At 40.8% G+C, this 17,360-nt stretch overlaps 1 protein-coding gene across 3 annotated transcripts in view; it reads right to left on the minus strand.

The window, feature by feature from the left end:
• Positions 1 to 17,360, minus strand: part of LOC140393875 (protein phosphatase 1 regulatory subunit 12A-like) — a 323,102-nt gene that overhangs the window by 192,423 nt on the left and 113,319 nt on the right. For all 3 annotated transcript variants that reach the window (XM_072480443.1, XM_072480442.1, XM_072480441.1), the window contains exons 4-7: positions 11,616 to 11,775; positions 9,462 to 9,606; positions 6,067 to 6,141; positions 3,354 to 3,433 (exon numbers count right to left, since the gene is read on the minus strand). In XM_072480443.1, the coding sequence (XP_072336544.1) occupies positions 3,354 to 3,433; positions 6,067 to 6,141; positions 9,462 to 9,606; positions 11,616 to 11,775 (460 nt within the window). The remainder of the gene's footprint in view (positions 1 to 3,353; positions 3,434 to 6,066; positions 6,142 to 9,461; positions 9,607 to 11,615; positions 11,776 to 17,360) is intronic.

The following is a 17,360-nucleotide window of genomic DNA, read 5'->3' on the forward strand; positions in this document are numbered from 1 at the left end:
CCATTTAGGACGGAGATGGGTCAAAATTCCTTCACACAGAGTGGTGAGCCCGTGGAATTCGCTACCACAGGCCACAGAAAACAGTTGAGGCAAAAAACGATATTTTCAAGAAGCAGTTAGATATTGGGGCTAACGGGATCAAAGGACATGTTGGGGGGGGGGGGGGGGGTTGTGGAAGCTGGAACAGGTTGCAGAGTTGGAGCCGAATGGCCTACACCTGTTCCTATTTTCTCTGTACAAGCCATTACTCCTACAGCTTTCTGATCAGCCTCACTTGTGCAGTTAAAAATCTCAAGAGAAAATGCATAATTTATTTCAGAAATTGCGGAGACCTACTCCACAGCCAAATTCCACAGAGATTGTGATCAGTAGAATGAATTAATTTCAGTTTTAAGTTTCAGCTCTGCCCAAGGTATTCTTTTTGAAGCCACTCTCCTAAGTAGTCCCACTTCTGATGTTCAAGAAATGTGACATACTGTCCAATATCTATTTATACAGGAGCATAACTTGGAGATTTAACAGTGAGAGCACCTCGTCAGCTGGACAGTTTGTCTTGGCAAATCCTATTGATTTTTTTTTGTCTAATCCCACTTTGAAACTTGCTTTGCATGTTTTGGCATTTATAAACCAGTTTACACAAATTCATCAATTCTAGAATTCAGACGTTTATTTTAGACCTATGCAAATACACTGGACAGGATTTTAACTGTCCCACCATGGCATAGCTGCTTCTCCTCTACCACTACTGACCCCCACTCCCAGTAGATGCGGCAAGCCATTTAAACCCCATTCAGTTCGGGGGGGGGGGGGGGGGGGGGGGGGGGGGGGGGCTGTAATGTCCTGCTTGATGATTTTCATGTAGGCGTCCTCCTATCAGTCCTCTCTGGCATATCCTGACCCAATCAGAGGGCTGGCAGCTCTGAAGCTTCAACACCATGTTGGGACAGGTAGGAAACCATGAATGCGCCTCAAAATACAGATGCCCTTGCATCAGGGTCCTTTCAAAAGCACCTCAATCACTTAGAAGGACAAGGATAGCAGATGCGTGGAAATACCACTGACTGCAGGTTCCCCTCCAAGTCACAGACCATCCTGACGTGGAACTTTATTACTGTTCCTTCACTGTCTGAGTCACAATCTTGGAACTCCCTCCCTAATAGTATTGTGGGTGTACAATCACCACATGTTCAAGAAAACAGCACCGCCGCCTTCTCAAGGGCAATTTTAGAAATACTGGCCTAGCCACTGGAAAGCAGTTTGCAAAAGGCGGTAAGATAAAAGATAAGGCATCAATTCAGGATAGTCAAGGGCACAAGGCCCAGCTGATCAGAGATTAGGGAATTGCTGGGGCTGGGGATGCAGTGGCAGAGACTGTATCTTCTGACACAGCCCCCTTTTTGGGACACGTAGCCACTAGCTCAGATGACTGCAGCATTGAGGCCGCCTGCATGAAGCTGCAAGACTGGCTCATCACTGGCAAAATACCGTTCACTCTGTTTAATTATTCAAATTGGCCCCCCACCTCATTGCAGTGTTTAGACAGTCCAAAACCCAGTACGCCTCCTATCCACTAGAAAGAAACTGCAGTGGAATCAAACAGCGGCTTCCTGATTTACATATTAATCAGTTTCCGACAAACATAGAAATCACAGAAACATTGGAAGAGGTGGAAGCCCTTCGACCGTGTTCCACAATTCAATGAGATCATGATTGTTCTGCAACCTAACCGAGCCACATATCACTAGTTAACAAACATTTTAAAACTGACTTATTTAACAGTTAATCTACCATCAATTACCATTTGGAGAATTTCATTTCTGAGGGGCCTGGCTCTAATTTTTAATCAATGCCCCCTAGTCCTGAACTTCTCAAATCACGGAAATAGCGTTTGTATTTTCCCCCATCTACCCTATTTATTCCCATTAATATCTTGAAAACTTTTAAATCACTCCGAGCCTCCTAAATTCCAGGCAACACAAACCTAATTTAGTTAATCTCTCCCTGCAGCACAATCCTTGGATATCATTCTCTATGCTTCACTCCCTCCATCTCCAACATATCCTTGAGGTGTGGTGCCCAGAATTGCTTTTAATACTCCAGGGCATGGCTTACCAAGGCTTTGTATAACTTCTACCCCTTACATTCTCGTCATCTAGATACAAAGGCCAACATTCCATTAGTCTTTCTGATAATTTTCTGCACTTGTCCATGACATTTTAATTATCCATGCACCTGACCCTTACATCTGTACCTCCATTATTTCTAACTTGACGACCATTTATTAAGTATATTGTATCATCTTTTTGAGGTCACATCTGCCTGCATCTTTTAATTGCTTGTTTTGCCCATTCACAATCTGACAATATCTTTGTAATTTCATGCTCCCATTTACACTGCTTCCAATATTGCACATCTTTGTGCCATCAGCAAATTAAGATTTTTGGATTTCCATCCTATCATTCAACTTACTCATAAATAAAAACCCATTTAAAGGTTTGGGTGAAAACTATAATGGACAGGACTTGATAATGGCAAGCAAGGTGCCTCCTTGGGCTGTATTATCCATTTCCCCAGCCATGAGTTTCTCATCGGTGCGCCATTCACTGGCAGCAGGATTCTGCCCTCCCGCCACTTGTCAATAGGATTTCTCACTGAAGCCACCTCACGCCACCGGAAACCCGCGGGCGGGGTTGCGTTGAAAAGTGCTTCACAACAGCCGGAAAATTCCAGCCCTTGTTTTTAGCTGCCAGCGGATCAGGTGAGAAATAGAAAGTCGGAATTTGAAAATTACCCACGGTTCTATTCTAGCTTGTTCTATTACAGCTAATGACAGTAAACCCAAATGTTAAACTGACATAAGCTTGACATAACCAAACTGATGTTAGGTATATAGAAAGCCAGCAAGATTAGAATACAGGCAAGACCTAATCAGTGTGACGTGCCCTCTGCATACTTACCAACATAATTAAATAGCAAGTTGGAAGGAAAGGCTTTTAAAGCAAATTAGTTACATTATGTCAACATAACAGTCGTTAAAACACCCAATACAAATGTAAACAAGGTTTAGTTAAGTAGCCATTTAATTGCATCACAAGCGCCGGAATGTGGTGACTAGGGGCTTTTCACAGTAACTTCATTGCAGTGTTAATGAAAGCCTACTTGTGACAATAAAAATATTTTATTATTATTAGAGTCAGCAGTTTACAGGACACAAGAGAAACGCCACTGCAAGATTGCCCACAGGCTATTGTTAAGTGATTAAAATCCAATGGTCGATTGTACAAAGCCAAAAGGTAACTAATCAAGTCATCGCCTTTCACAGAAAATGGAACATTTATCAAAGTTCAAAATACCTCAAATGCTTTGTCTGTAGTTTACAATTTACAGTTGATTCAATGAGTGTTGATCTCTCAGCTTGTTTTTCAGTGCGAAGCTGTTAAAAAATGAATAAACGACAATGTCAGATTTATTTTTAATGGGTCACAACTGAAAACCAAGTTCAAATCCTGAACATGAATACTGTAGGGGTCTTTCCTTCTGATTCTCTTATTTCTCCTTCCTTTATTTTTGCACTTATAATTTCTCCTCTCTCCCTCTCCTCTCTTTAAAGGCTGTGAGTTGCTGTATTTTTGAAAGTGCAGACCTGAATGAGTCTACAGTGAAAACCATTACAGGCTGCAAACAGAGGCCTGGATCTGTAAGCTTACTTTGAAGGAAGATCTGCTTAAAGATAACCATCTGAAACAAAGACTCATGATCTTCATCCCTCTCCTCCTTTCTCGGTTTGGCTGTTTGTATGTGTGTGCATAGAGGGTGGGAGCAAGACAAAGTGCGGGATTAGGAATTAGATGATAGTTAACTAGCTGTATTTGCTGAATATTTCATTATAGTTCTTGCTCGAAATAAAGAAGTAATTGTGTTTAAATTTACAAACCAGGTGACTGTAATTATTGGGCAGCCAAGGGCCAAAGACTTTGGGTATTCTAAGAATTATTGGTTAACGCAATTTAGTTACGATTCTGGGTCAAGTGAGGCTGGAATTGACCATGCACTAGCCCAGGGTGTCATAACAATACAAACTTAGTTAATCAGTGGCATCATACCCTCAGGACATTCCAGATTACCATACAGTAAATTAATAATTTGAGATACAACTATTTTTTGTAATTGCATTTATGGTTAGTAACAGCCAATTTACACACATCCAAGTCCTCCAAACAGCAAATAATTGAATTCATGATCAGTTTTTGTATGTATTGCTCAAGGGATGACTGCTGGCCAGAATAGGGCAGCACGGTAGCATTGTGGATAGCACAATTGCTTCACAGCTCCAGGGTCCCAGGTTCGATTCCGGCTTGGGTCACTGTCTGTGCGGAGTCTGCACATCCTCCCCGTGTGTGCGTGGGTTTCCTCCCACAGTCCAAAGATGTGCAGGTTAGGTGGATTGGCCATGATAAATTGCCCTTAGTGTCCAAAATTATCCTTAGGGTTGGGTGGGGTTACTGGGTTATGGAGATAGAGTGGAGGTGTTGACCTTGGGCAGGGTGCTCTTTCCAAGAGCCGGTGCAGACTCGATAGGCCGAATGGCCTCCTTCTGCACTGTAAATTCTATGATAAATTCTATGAACATCAGAACTCTCTGCTCTTCAAACAGTCCCATGGGTTTTGTTTTTACATCCATTTGAGCATGCAGGCCAAAGATAGCACATCAGATAGTGCTGCACTGAATTGTCAGCCTTAATGCATACTCGAGCCTATAACAGGGATTGAATTCTTCAGATTCAGAGAAGGAATCTTATCAATTTGGCCAAAGTAACACTTACCAACACACCGGAGGTACTTCTACAGCCAGATTGTGAATTTTGCAAACCTGGTTTAGGTAGGAAAATCTTACTAACTGTTAATACCAGATTATATTTTGGCCAGGGAACAAAAACTGCTTGAAATATTGCAGGCGCCTCATCATTAATAGACAGAACACAAGATTTAATGTTTCAAGTATACATCTCAATAAAAATGCGTTTTGCCTGAAAAGGTAAAACCTATATTTTCCATTCATCTGTTGACTGGTCTGCTGTGAATTTTCAGTATGTTGGTTTTGTTTCAGATTTCTAGCATTTAAGATCAACCTGCATTGTATAGCCATTTTGAGATATTATAGCTAACAATACTTTTTAGGTTTTGTATTACTTTAAACTTTATCTTTTCCTGCATAGTTTTCCTAATAGTTTAAGTTTCAATATTTCAGAGGCAAGCGCTTTTAAAATATTCATTTTCCATTCCAAGTTATTTTCAAAACTATTTTTAGATATTTACAGTCCAACTATAAAATATTTCCTTTGACTGGATCACTTTCAATTTACAACATCCTACATACGGAGTTTGGTGTCCAACCGATTTCCCACATCTTCGTTTTAACATTTGAAATTTTTATGAATGATAACATAAGCATGAACCTTAATACATAGATTTCCAGATGGTAAAGAACAACAGATTGAGGCAGTCTTAATTTACAGTATTTACTTGTAGATCTATGGCTTTATTTACAGATGGGTTGGAGGATTCACTACTTCATAATGAGTGTTTCTGTAACATTAGAACCACTGATTTACAGTGACTAAGTCAAAAATTCCAATTTCAATAGATAGCAGTTTTTTTTTTTATACACAGAATTTTTCAATGGAAGATGTGACAGACACTATACAAAATGCTGAATGAACATTTAAAATAGCAGTGCAGGTGGAAATATTTCACACAGAGGGCTTCAAAGTAAATTTAAAATTCTACTTGCTGGAAAGGTTTAGGTTGGATCCTTTTCTGCATGCTTATAAAAGCAGAGGTTAGTTCTGTAATCCAAAACAAGACAATTGCTCCAGTTTTGTACATGGCTCTGAAAAGCTGCTCAGGTTTTGGCTCCATAAGGCCAATTAGTTCATATTGTATAGATTGAATATTTCATGGTTGTTTTAAACAACATTTGGCTATATTAGTGTTTCATTGAATGCACTTTTTAAAGCAAAATGCTGTCAAGCAAGAGGGAAGAAAAGTCCAAAAAAAGTCACTTACAATATTCTGTTTCTTCTGGAGTTCTTCTAAAAGCTCAACAATGCTTTCATCTGCTAAATCAAAAGGAGTCTGACCCTGCAAACACGATATAGATAACTTGTAAATAAGCGTGGTTTAGATTTTCATAGGCAGTTCCCAGCTGTATTATTGGGGTACAGGTACAAGTAGGTGTTGAAAAGACTGAGCATTTCCAAATAGGAAAGGACAGATAACTGGTGAGCAAACGAGGCCGGGATGCTCAAGACAAGCCCCTTGTATCCAGCTAAAGAACAGTTTGAGCAAGAGACCGTACATAAATAATTGATTGGAAAACTTGTGGGTTTAAAACTACATCTCAAATATCAAACATAATGTGAACTCTAGCAATTTTTAAAGTGAACCTGTTCTGAATTGTTGAAATTTGCACTGGTCTCTGATTTTAAAGATATTTCACATGGTACAGTTCATGGGATGCAGATGCCAGTATCCTTTTGATTTTAACCCAGGTAAATTGGCAGACTATCGGCATATGCCAGACACCTTACAGGAGAAAATGAGAAACAACAACGCAATGTCATTATCAGATGTTTTCTGTCAGCTAAACAAGTGTCACAGGCCTGGTAGCATGTTTCTCATCATTACATGTTGGCTACAAAGGCCAGGGATACAGAGATAACTTCATGTGAAGAAAACACCCTGACTTCTCCTATAATCTTTTTATTACTGTCACAAGTATGCTTACATCAACACTGCAATGAAGTTACTGTAAAAATCCTCTAGTCACCACACTATGGTGCCTGTTCGGGTACACAGGAGAATTCAGAATGTCCAATTCACCTAACGAGCACATTGTGGGAGGAAACCAGAGCACCTGGAGGAACCCCACGTAGACACGGGGAGAATGTGCAGACTACAGTGACCCAAGCTGGGAATTAAATCCAGGTTCTTCCAGTGAAGTCAGAGAGATTCCCAAACAGTGAGTGAAAAGAACAGGAGACAGAGCTGTAAAAACAAAAGGATGTTTTGTCCTCAAGGTGCTTCTATTCTTTTAGAAAACATGCATTGGAATGCTTTGGATCTAACTAGAAATGTTTGACTCCAAGGATACTCTCACCAGCTGAACATTTATGATACCTACATGCAGTATTTGTTTTATCATATACACATATAGAATACAAGGCATATATCCCCTTTCACCCACCCGGAGTGTGACACTGATCAGTTATTGGTTTAGTGTCAGTTCAATAAAGGTTTACTGCTTATCTTGTTGTTCAGGCATTGTATTAAAATTTAAACAAGGCCTATTCCTTGAAAATATTTTTCATCCTGTACAACTAATGCAACCTCCTTCTCATGATAGTCCGAATAAAATGCCTTCATACAGAAGAAAAGGTTCAGCAAGCAGATCAGACAGATTCAATTTGTAAATAACGGAGAAATATTTCCCTCAACAATCTAATTGGATTCAACCGTTAAAAGCTTTTTTCTGGAGCTGCAAATTCAGTATCCTGTGTGAAATACATTTCAACAGGAGGTTGAGACCTTTGTGGATAGCACATTTATAAATGTAGTCACCCCCACAGCTGATGAGGACACAGGGGGAGATGGAATGTGTGACCACCCAGACAGTCAAGAAAAAATAGGCAGGTAGGACAGGAGTCCCCCAAGTGTATCCCATTGTCCAATCATACTCTCCAATCAATAGTCGTACTGATGAATGATGGTTCATTGGGAATTACAGTCAGAGCCAAGTCCATGGCACCAAGGGTGGCTCAGCATGACAAGGGGCATGATTTGTAGAGCAACAGTGATAGAAGGTTCAATAGTAAGGGGAAGAGACCGACATTCCGGCAGCCACTGGTGTAAATTCAAGATGGTGTGCTACTTTCCTGGTGCCAGGGTCACAGATGTCATCCATGTGGAAGGTTTCGCATTGGTACCAACAAGATAGGCAGAAAGAGAAATGTGGTCCTGCAGGCAGAATTTATAGAGCTGGATAGAAAAATCACAAGTGGAACCTCAGAAGTAGTAATCTCCAAATTACTCCCAGTACCACGCATTAAGTACAAAAATAGGGGGAGAATGAACTTACACAGAGCTAGAACAGAGTTCCTTGCGAGGCAATTTGCTAATCCTATTGAAAAGGGTTTGTTTTATGAAGTATTTTCCCGGGACCCACTTTTGCCAATAGGCCAACCTTCGCAACCCACGTCACTTTCATTTACCTTTAATTCAAAAGCGGAGCCTGCTTGGTCCTCACAATCTCACTTGAATCAGGTTCACAGGAGGAGAGGGCAATGTGCATATCAGGTGTAGACATCAGCCAGTTCCTCTGTGCCGTCTTCACCTTTGTGATAATGGAAAATCCATCCTCGCACATGTAGGTCGTCGTAAAAGGCAATAGCAACAAAATGCTAGTTTTACTCAGCACTGGATACTTCTGAGAGATGCTACTTCAGAATGATGGCAGTCTCGTGGGTTTTGCCAATGTTTTTAATGTGCTGTCACAGGTCAGGTATAGCAGAGTAGTCTTTTCATTTGGGATCAGCTGCAAGTTCATAACTGACTACAGGGTCTTAACTTAAGTTTTTCACCCACCACTTCTCTTTCAAAATCGGAAACCGCTCATTTGCCAGTACTTCCCAGCATGTAATACACATGGGCTTTGCATCCTTCTTTGCATTGGCACAATTGACAAACAGAACTTCAATAAATCTTTATCCTGCTTTGTACCCGAGTTAATCTTCTTTATACTGCTTTGTTCCAGAGTTAAGTTTCTTCTTTGTAGGCTGTTAACCAGAGGTCCTGGAGCTCTGTCCAGAGATAACCCTAGCAGTGCCCTGTCCTGCTGTGGACTCTCCTAGGCAGCTCTCTCCAGAAGATTCACTTGTGAGGTCTTGGCCGGAAGATAGACTGCCTATCTGTGTGTACGGCTTTCTCTTACTTGTAAGACAATGATTAGTCTAGACAGTCCTCTTGCCTTGCTTGCCAGCAGCTAGAAAATGGAAGCTCTCCACGGTAATTTGTCGGCAAAATCATGTACATAGGGGGCACAAGACGTCAGGAATAGGTGCAGGGCCCGTGACCTGCTCACTGCTGCCGCTTCTGGCCGAAAAACAGCACACAGCTCATTTCCTTTTTATTTAGAAAGTAGTAGTGGCTGCCATTCTCAATAAATATGCTGGTACCGGCCGTTGGGCGCTTCTCCCATGATTGGGACCACTGCTGAAACACCACGACAGATCGCTCTGCGACCTTCCCGACACCCACCTACGACCCACCCGCAAAGGTGTGGCGACTGGGATTTTCACTGCAACTTCATTGCAGTGTTAATGTAAGCCTACTTGTGACATTAATAAAGATTATTGAAACTTTTTATTAAAACAATAAAATTCAGCTTATTAAAAGCAACTGACCACTTTGTTAACCGACTCCATATCAGCAAAATTCTCCACAAGGATTCTACAGGCTTCTTCTTTGCACCAATGAGCAGCAGCATGCAGTGGAGTCCACCCATCATTGTCCTTGACATTTACGTCATATCCAGCCTGTATCAGTAGTCTAGAAAATAAGCACCAAAATCATTAAGGTACATGTGGTAGTAATTCAGTCTACTGTGCCTATGCTAGCTCTCTGTAGAGCAATCCAATCAGTCCCATTTCTCCATTCTATATCTGCAGTCCTGTAAGGTTTATTTCCAAGTACACATCCAATTTACTTTTAAAATCATTTACAGTCTCCACTTCCACCACCTCGTAGACGTGTTCCATTCGTTGTGTAAAGCTTTCATCCTCATATCCCCGTGCACTGTCAGGACTGGATTGTTCAGTGCTTGTACCATTAGCGACTGGGAACATTTTGTTGTCTACCTATCTCAATATCTCATAATCGAGTGCATCTCTACCAAATCTCCCCTTCATCTGCTTTGCTCAAAGGAGAACAATACCAGCTTCTAACTTTACTTTCTGAACAAAATCCTTCCTCAAAACCAGAGCAAAATGGGTTGCAGTTTCTTGCAATCTCCTTGCCAAATTGACCCTGTTTTATTCCTTTAGCCTTCTCCTGAAGGTGAAAATGCTGGGAATATCCAACTGGTAAGGTAGCAGCTGTGGAAAGAAACAGTTAGCATTTCAGGCTGATGACTTCTCCCAAGGTCTTTCAAGTCTGAAATGTTAACTCTGTTTCCCTGTCCACAGGTGCTGCCTGAAAAGATTATTTTCCGATATTTCAGATTTCCAGCACCTGCACTATGTTTTTTTGACAAGTGTGTGTCTGGCCAATGTTCACAAGTTACATTGGACATTCTCAGTTGAGCCCTGCCATACCTCTCCTCTTAGTTAAAGCAGGAATTTGCTCCCCATCAGCCCAGTTGTGCAGAAGTAAAGTGGAGCGCCAGGCTTACCATGAGTGGAGAATGTCTTGCATAGCAAATATGGAGGATGAAACCCAAATCATGTTGGATTTGATTTTACATAGTTTAGCAGTAGCCACACTACAAAATCAGTCATGCACTCAGAAAACAATGGGTTTCACTGAAAATGTTTAAATAAGGAATGTGGTATTTCGGAAGAGAATGCTCTAGCTAGAGAAAGCAGAGAACTCATTTTGCATTTAGTTCTGCACGATGAATAAGCAAAATGCACCAAACCCTGTGAGTAACTCATTTACATGGATCAGGTCCGTGTCTTTGTGTTGAGAGAGTTGAGCTGAAGCAAATGTGTGAAGGTCAAGGGTCTAATGGCAGGAGAACTGAAATTGGTATCTTTACCCAAACCAGATAAAGGAAATGAAAGACAGCCAGATTGCTAACCACTGAGCCTTGCTGGAAACATACATGATTGGCATTTGACAGGAAGAGGAATGAACTCAGCTATGATGATCTACAGCTGAATGGCCTGCCAAAACTTTCTTTTAATAAATTTAGAGTACCCAATTATTTTTTTCCAATTAAGGGGCAATTTAGCGTGTCCAATCCACCTACCTTGCACATCTTTGGGTTGTGGGGGCGAAACCCATGCAGACATGGGGAGAATGTGCAAACTCCACACGGACAGGATCAAACCTGGGACCTCGGCGCCGTGAGACTGCAGTGCTAACCACTGCACCACTGTGTTGCCCTTACGGCCTGCCAAAACTGAAGTCAAGGCTCACAGATGGAGAATGATCACGTCAAGTGAGAGTCCAGGGGATGATTAGTGTTGTACACCCACACTGTGAAGGGCTGCTTTCTCAACCTTGCCCCTTGCCCGAGGTGTGGTGATCCTGAGGTTAAATCACCACCAGTCAGCTCTCTCGCTCTAAGAAGAGAGCAGCCTATGGTCATCTGGGCTATAGAGACTTTACCTTTTACATCCACACCGTCTTCAGGACAGAAAAAAATGTCAAGGAAAAGACAGAACAGCCCAAAAGACATGTTTATTTCATTTTATATCACTATCAAATGAGCATGTAGGCCTGGTCAGGCAGCAGCCAAAAGGTACCTTTATTATTTCAATAAACTCAAATAAAATGTATTCTCACTGATGCGATGGCTAGCAGATTTCATGATATTTTATCGGTTATGTACTTACTTTAAAACCTCCAAGTAGCCTTTCGCAGCAGCTACATGCAGAGCTGTGCCACCTGATTTGGTGTTCCTTACATCTTCTATTTTGCCACTATTCAACCACTGCCTGGCGTCTTGGAGCATTCTGTGTTCCTCCTCTTTCCTTGCAACCTCAACATCAATTCCTATGCAAGTACAAAAGCACCAGATGAACTTGAGACATTTAACTCCCTATATTTGCTCAAATATAAAGTCATCTGGGCATGCAAAAATCTGCATATTGTAATTTTGAACCTTTGATGCACTATACGTGGTCCAGTTGAATCATTTAGTTGTAGGCCCTCATTATTAGTCAAATGTTTAATGCAATAAAATTACCCAATTCTCACAATATGTTGTACATGTGATAAGACACTACCACCATTTTTAGTTTACAATGCTAGTTGTTTTATGCGTACTAGTATCATGTAACAATTTATGCTAGTTAGCAGTTTGGATCTCAAGGATCCTTTCCCTTCAATGCAAGTGTTTTGTGAGTTATCTGGTCAGAATGGCAGAAGGCAGAGTGAAGAAATTATTCACAGGCTCAATAGACCTTAATTCAATTCACGGTCAGCTCATTTTTATTGATCAAACAAATGAACACATGATTTATAGGTAACTACAATTATAAGCTTAATCTTCAAATGTTAGAACTGATCAAAATTACAGCAGTTGCATATAAGCCGCTGCCTCAATGCACAGGCATTTACATGCTATTGGAAGGTGGCATTACAAAGAGGCTTCTCCGGCAATAGTACAGATTTATCTGTGACATTGCCTTTGACAACCACACAAATAAGCAAATGGTTGCAATAACAGATTGAGTGGGGAAGCCACAAGCAATATGCATCAGTACTTCAGGGTCATTGCGTTTTAATAAAATTATAGTCATACATGCATGCTATTCTTCAATGTGAAAAACAAGCATTTTTCAATAATTAAAATTAGGATTTTCTTCCATGGAACAATTGTTAATTATACCTTTAGGTAATGGCTTGTTCCCAATTATGTCGAAAACAAAACTGGTGACATGCGAAGGAAAACATCACTGCACTGTGGAAATGAAGTACGCTTAAAAATAATTGACCCAGATTTGACAAACAGCGGTGAAGGGACTATGCAGAAAGTTACCCACAAAGATTTAGCTGGCTCTGTAATTTCAATTTCTCCATTACGTCAGTTAAATTCTAGCGCCATCTACAGAGGATCTCTCACGGCCAGGAAAGTGAAATCATCAAGTAAACTGAGCAGCCAATCAGGCTGAGGAATTCTTGGACAGCAAGGCAGGAAGTAAAAAGCATTGATCATTTACTTTTTGCAAAATTTATTTATGGCATTTGGGCATTACTGACTCGGCTAGCATTTAATGTCCATCCTTAATTGCCCTGCTCTAACAGACAAAACAAAGATTGGGACATGTACATAGGATAAAGGTAGAAGTTGAACTTTCATGAAATTAACTTTAAAAGCGTATGGATTTTTTTTTTTTTTTTATACATGGAGGGAAGACACTGGGTATTTTAAAATTACTTTGAGGGTCAGATAAGTCGCCCAGCTGTAATTATGACGTTCAACTCATTTATACCCCATTTAGTGAGGCCCAAGTTGTTTGACAGCTGTTCCAGCAAATAAAACGCATAAAATTGAAATTTCATGTCATGGAAACATAGAAAATAGGAGAAGGCCATCGGTCCTTCGAGCCCATTCCGCCATTCATTGTGATCGTGACTGATCATCCAATTCAATAGCCTGTTGTTGCATTCCCCTGCAAATTCCGATTTCCTTTGCCCCATGGGCTATAACTGCTTCTTGAAAACATTTTAAAAATTGGCCTCAACTGCTTTCTGTGGTAGCAATTTCCACAGACGGAACACTTTCTGGTGAAGAAATTTCTCCTCATCTCTGTCCTGTATCCTGAGACTGTGATCCCTGGTGCTGGACACCCCCACAATTTAAAACATCCTTCTTGCTCTACCCTGTCACATTACTGCGTGGATTCCATCTATGGTGAATGCATCAGCAAGCCCTGTAAAGAAGGAAATCGCGGACAACAACTTCTGAATTACCACATTCAACTGCACATGTATGGAGGTATTGTCATTGTTGATGGCAGGTGTTAATAGATTCACAATCATTAACAGCAAATTCCAGGCCATACTACTCCGTGATTGAAAATCGCATGTTTATTAATGTTATTAAAATACTTGGTATGGAATATTTCAAAAATAGCACCACCAGCATATGGTCCAATCTCTTAAATAAACATTGCACATAGTGGTATATAATTTGAACCTGTATTTGACTTCCTGGCTCATACCAGGACTGGTTATGTTATACACATTAAAACCAAGCTAACCTGTGGATTGGAAGTGGATGCTTAATATGCACAGATGAGAGTAGCAGCTGAAAATGTCAACTGATTTGATGCTACGTTAGAACATGAATACGATAATCATTCCTACGAGAGACAGGAAGGCAAATATAGAGAATAATGTTCTGACACTGTAATGACTCCTAACCCAATAATTAGCAATTACGAATAATACTTTACACCCCCACAGAAAGATACTGTAACTCATTTGTTATTATGAAAATTGTGGATACAAAGTTATTACTAATCTCCAGTTTGATTCTTCTCAAATCGTATATTTTATTCAAAAGTCCAAGACCAAATTTCTACCTGAAATCGAGAGCCTTGTTCTATTCTAGTTCTTGTTCTCATTTTGTTTTTCAAATTTTCTTTTCTCTGCTCAGTTCTATTGCCATTTTTTGTTTTTTTTCTTTCATGGAATATGGGGCATCACTGGCAAGGCTAGCCCACCCAGATTCACAGACTCTGCAGAGCAGGAGGCCATTCGGCCCATCGAGTTTGCACCGAACCCCTACTAGGCCCAATCCCCATAACCCCAACTAACCTTTGGACACTAACGGGCAATTTAGCTTTGCCAATCCACCTAACCTGCACATCATTGGACTATGGGAGGAAACCGGAGCACCCGAACGAAACCCACACTTACCCAGAGGGAAAGTACAGACTCCACATTGTCACCAGAGGTCAGAATCGAACCTGGATTGCCCTCGAACTGAGGGTAGTTAAGTATCAGCCGCATTATTGTGGATTTGGGAGTGTAGTCAGACGAGGGAAGGATGGCATATTTCCCTCCCCACAGGACATTAGTGCACCAGATGGGTTTTTACAACAATTGATGATCGTTGTAATGGTCACAATTACTGAGACTCGCTTTCAATTTATTGATTGAGTTTAATTTCAATCAGCCGGTATGATGGGATTTGACCAGCCTGGGCCTCTGGATTACTTGTCCAGTGATATTACCATTGTATGTCAGGTGGTGACAAATAAGCTAAGAATACATGACATTTGTCAGAACACCCAACTGGTATACTAAACCCTCAGGAAACAAGACACTAACAGCCTGCCCGACAAATGGGTCACAAACACACAACCTGCTTCAGACGATCACCTCAGAGCAACAGGAGATAGAACATTCAGCATCGTCCATGTAGCTTAGAATAATTATTTGTTTAATAAAAAGCATAATTTACACCCACATTTCAGTGATCAGCTAAATAATTATGCACAACTTTATGTGCAGATTTGTACATAGGTGAGATGTAGACAACTGAAGGCAAGTATTCAAATTATTTGCAGTCTTTTGAAAGGCTCAGTAAACATTTCAACTAATTGGTAGCTTTGGCCAAAGCTAGAGGAGTAATGAATTAATATCTGATTGGCAAACATTAAGAGAAGAGAAACCAAGGTACAAGCACATAAATCTTCAATGCAAACCAGAGGTCAACCATGGTAGAAGTTTGGAACTCTCTTCTGCAAACAGCAAATCAATACTAGATCTAGGAGATAGGTTTTGTTCAGAAAAAGGTGTTAAGGGATATGACCCTATAGATGAGTATAAGGAGTTAGGTCACAAATCAACATGATCTAACTCATGACGGAACAGTCTCAAGGGCTAATTGGTTTACACTTGTTCCTGCATTCTTATGTTCTGAACAGCAGCTCAAGTGGTCAACCACAATTTGTATTCCATTCCTGGTAAGGTAAGTTCATGTATTTATCGATAACCCCAAGCATGAATAAATCAGTTCCTACACATACACTCGTGATACCTTGCTTTACTTCTGCACCACCCCTCTCAAACTTTCCACTGTCTAAATTGTCAAACTGTTTACCCAACATCCAGAATTGGATGCAATATTTCCTCCAATTAAATATAAAGACCACATTCCTTGCCTTTGGTACCGGTTATCTCCCTTGCCACTAATCCCATCCCTTTCCCTATCCAAGGCAGAATCGGGTTATTCTAACACACACCTGGTCAGCCTCCTATATTCTGTCCTCTGCAAACTTGGGGTTACCCAAAACTATGCTGTCTGCATCTCAACTCGCACCAAACATCCATTTCCATGTTCACTAAGCTATACTATGTTTGGGCTAAACAGCCTCAAATTTTACAATTCTCATCGTAGTTTCCAAGTCACTCCATGGCCTGGCCCCACCCCATCTCTAATTTCCTCCAACCCAGTAACGCTCCAATTATATCTCCGCTCCTCTTGCCTTGGCCCACGCTCTGGAATTCCCTCCCGAAGCTTCCGCACCCCTTTACCTTGCTTTTGTTCTTAACACACTTACCTGGGACTAAAACTTTTGGTCATCTTCTCTAATCACTCTTTTTATGTAGCTTTGTACCATATTTTGTTTTATAAAGCTCCTGTGAACCACCATGGGATGTTTCATTTCTTTAAGATGGTGCTTCCTTCTCCAAGAGGGGATATAGTGAAATTCAACAATTGAAAATTGAGCTTATAGAACATAGAAAATACAGCACAGAACAGGCCCTTCGGCCCACAATGTTGTGCCGAACCTTTGTCCTAGATTAATCATAGATTATCATTGAATTTACAGTGCAGAAGGAGGCCATTCGGCCCTTTGAGTCTGCACCGGCTCTTGGAAAGAGCACCATACCCAAACTCAACACCTCCACCCAACACCAAGGGCAATTTGGACATTAAGGGCAATTTATCATTGGCCAATTCACCTAACCCGCACATCTTTGGACTGTGGGAGGAAACCGGAGCACCCGGAGGAAACCCACGCAGACACGGGGAGGACGTGCAGACTCCGCACAGACAATGACCCAAGCCGGAATCGAACCTGGGACCATGGAGCTGTGAAGCAATTGCGCTATCCACAATGCTACCGTGCTGCCCTTAAGAACAAATAAATCTACACTATATCATTTTACCGTCATCCATGTACCTATCCAATAGCTGCTTGAAGGTCCCTAATGTTTCCAACTCAACTACTTCCACAGGCAGTGCATTCCATGCTTCTCGTTAATTCATAAATTAAATGTGAAGCATATCCAATATAACTATCTCCATATCAATTCCCATTAACATTCATTGTCGAGTTGCATTTGTTTGTAACAAGTACAAAGCCTCTATTCCATACCAGCACCTCAAGAGGGCAGACTTGTACTGTTTAAAGTGTGAATTGAAATGAGCTGACTTCTGTTAGAATTAATTTTGTAAAAAACAATTGAATTATAGATGAGGCTATTTTTGTGTTTCAAGTTATTTATTCACGGATTATTCTTAAAAGTTGCAATGAGGCAATTTGGAATGTAGAAGCTCAGAAATTTTCAGATTCAGCACTATTTGGGTTGTTACTAAGTTGTAAGATTAATGACGT

The sequence above is a fragment of the Scyliorhinus torazame genome, chromosome 17 (assembly GCF_047496885.1).
Source record: "Scyliorhinus torazame isolate Kashiwa2021f chromosome 17, sScyTor2.1, whole genome shotgun sequence".
Classification (NCBI taxonomy): Eukaryota; Metazoa; Chordata; class Chondrichthyes; order Carcharhiniformes; family Scyliorhinidae; genus Scyliorhinus; species Scyliorhinus torazame.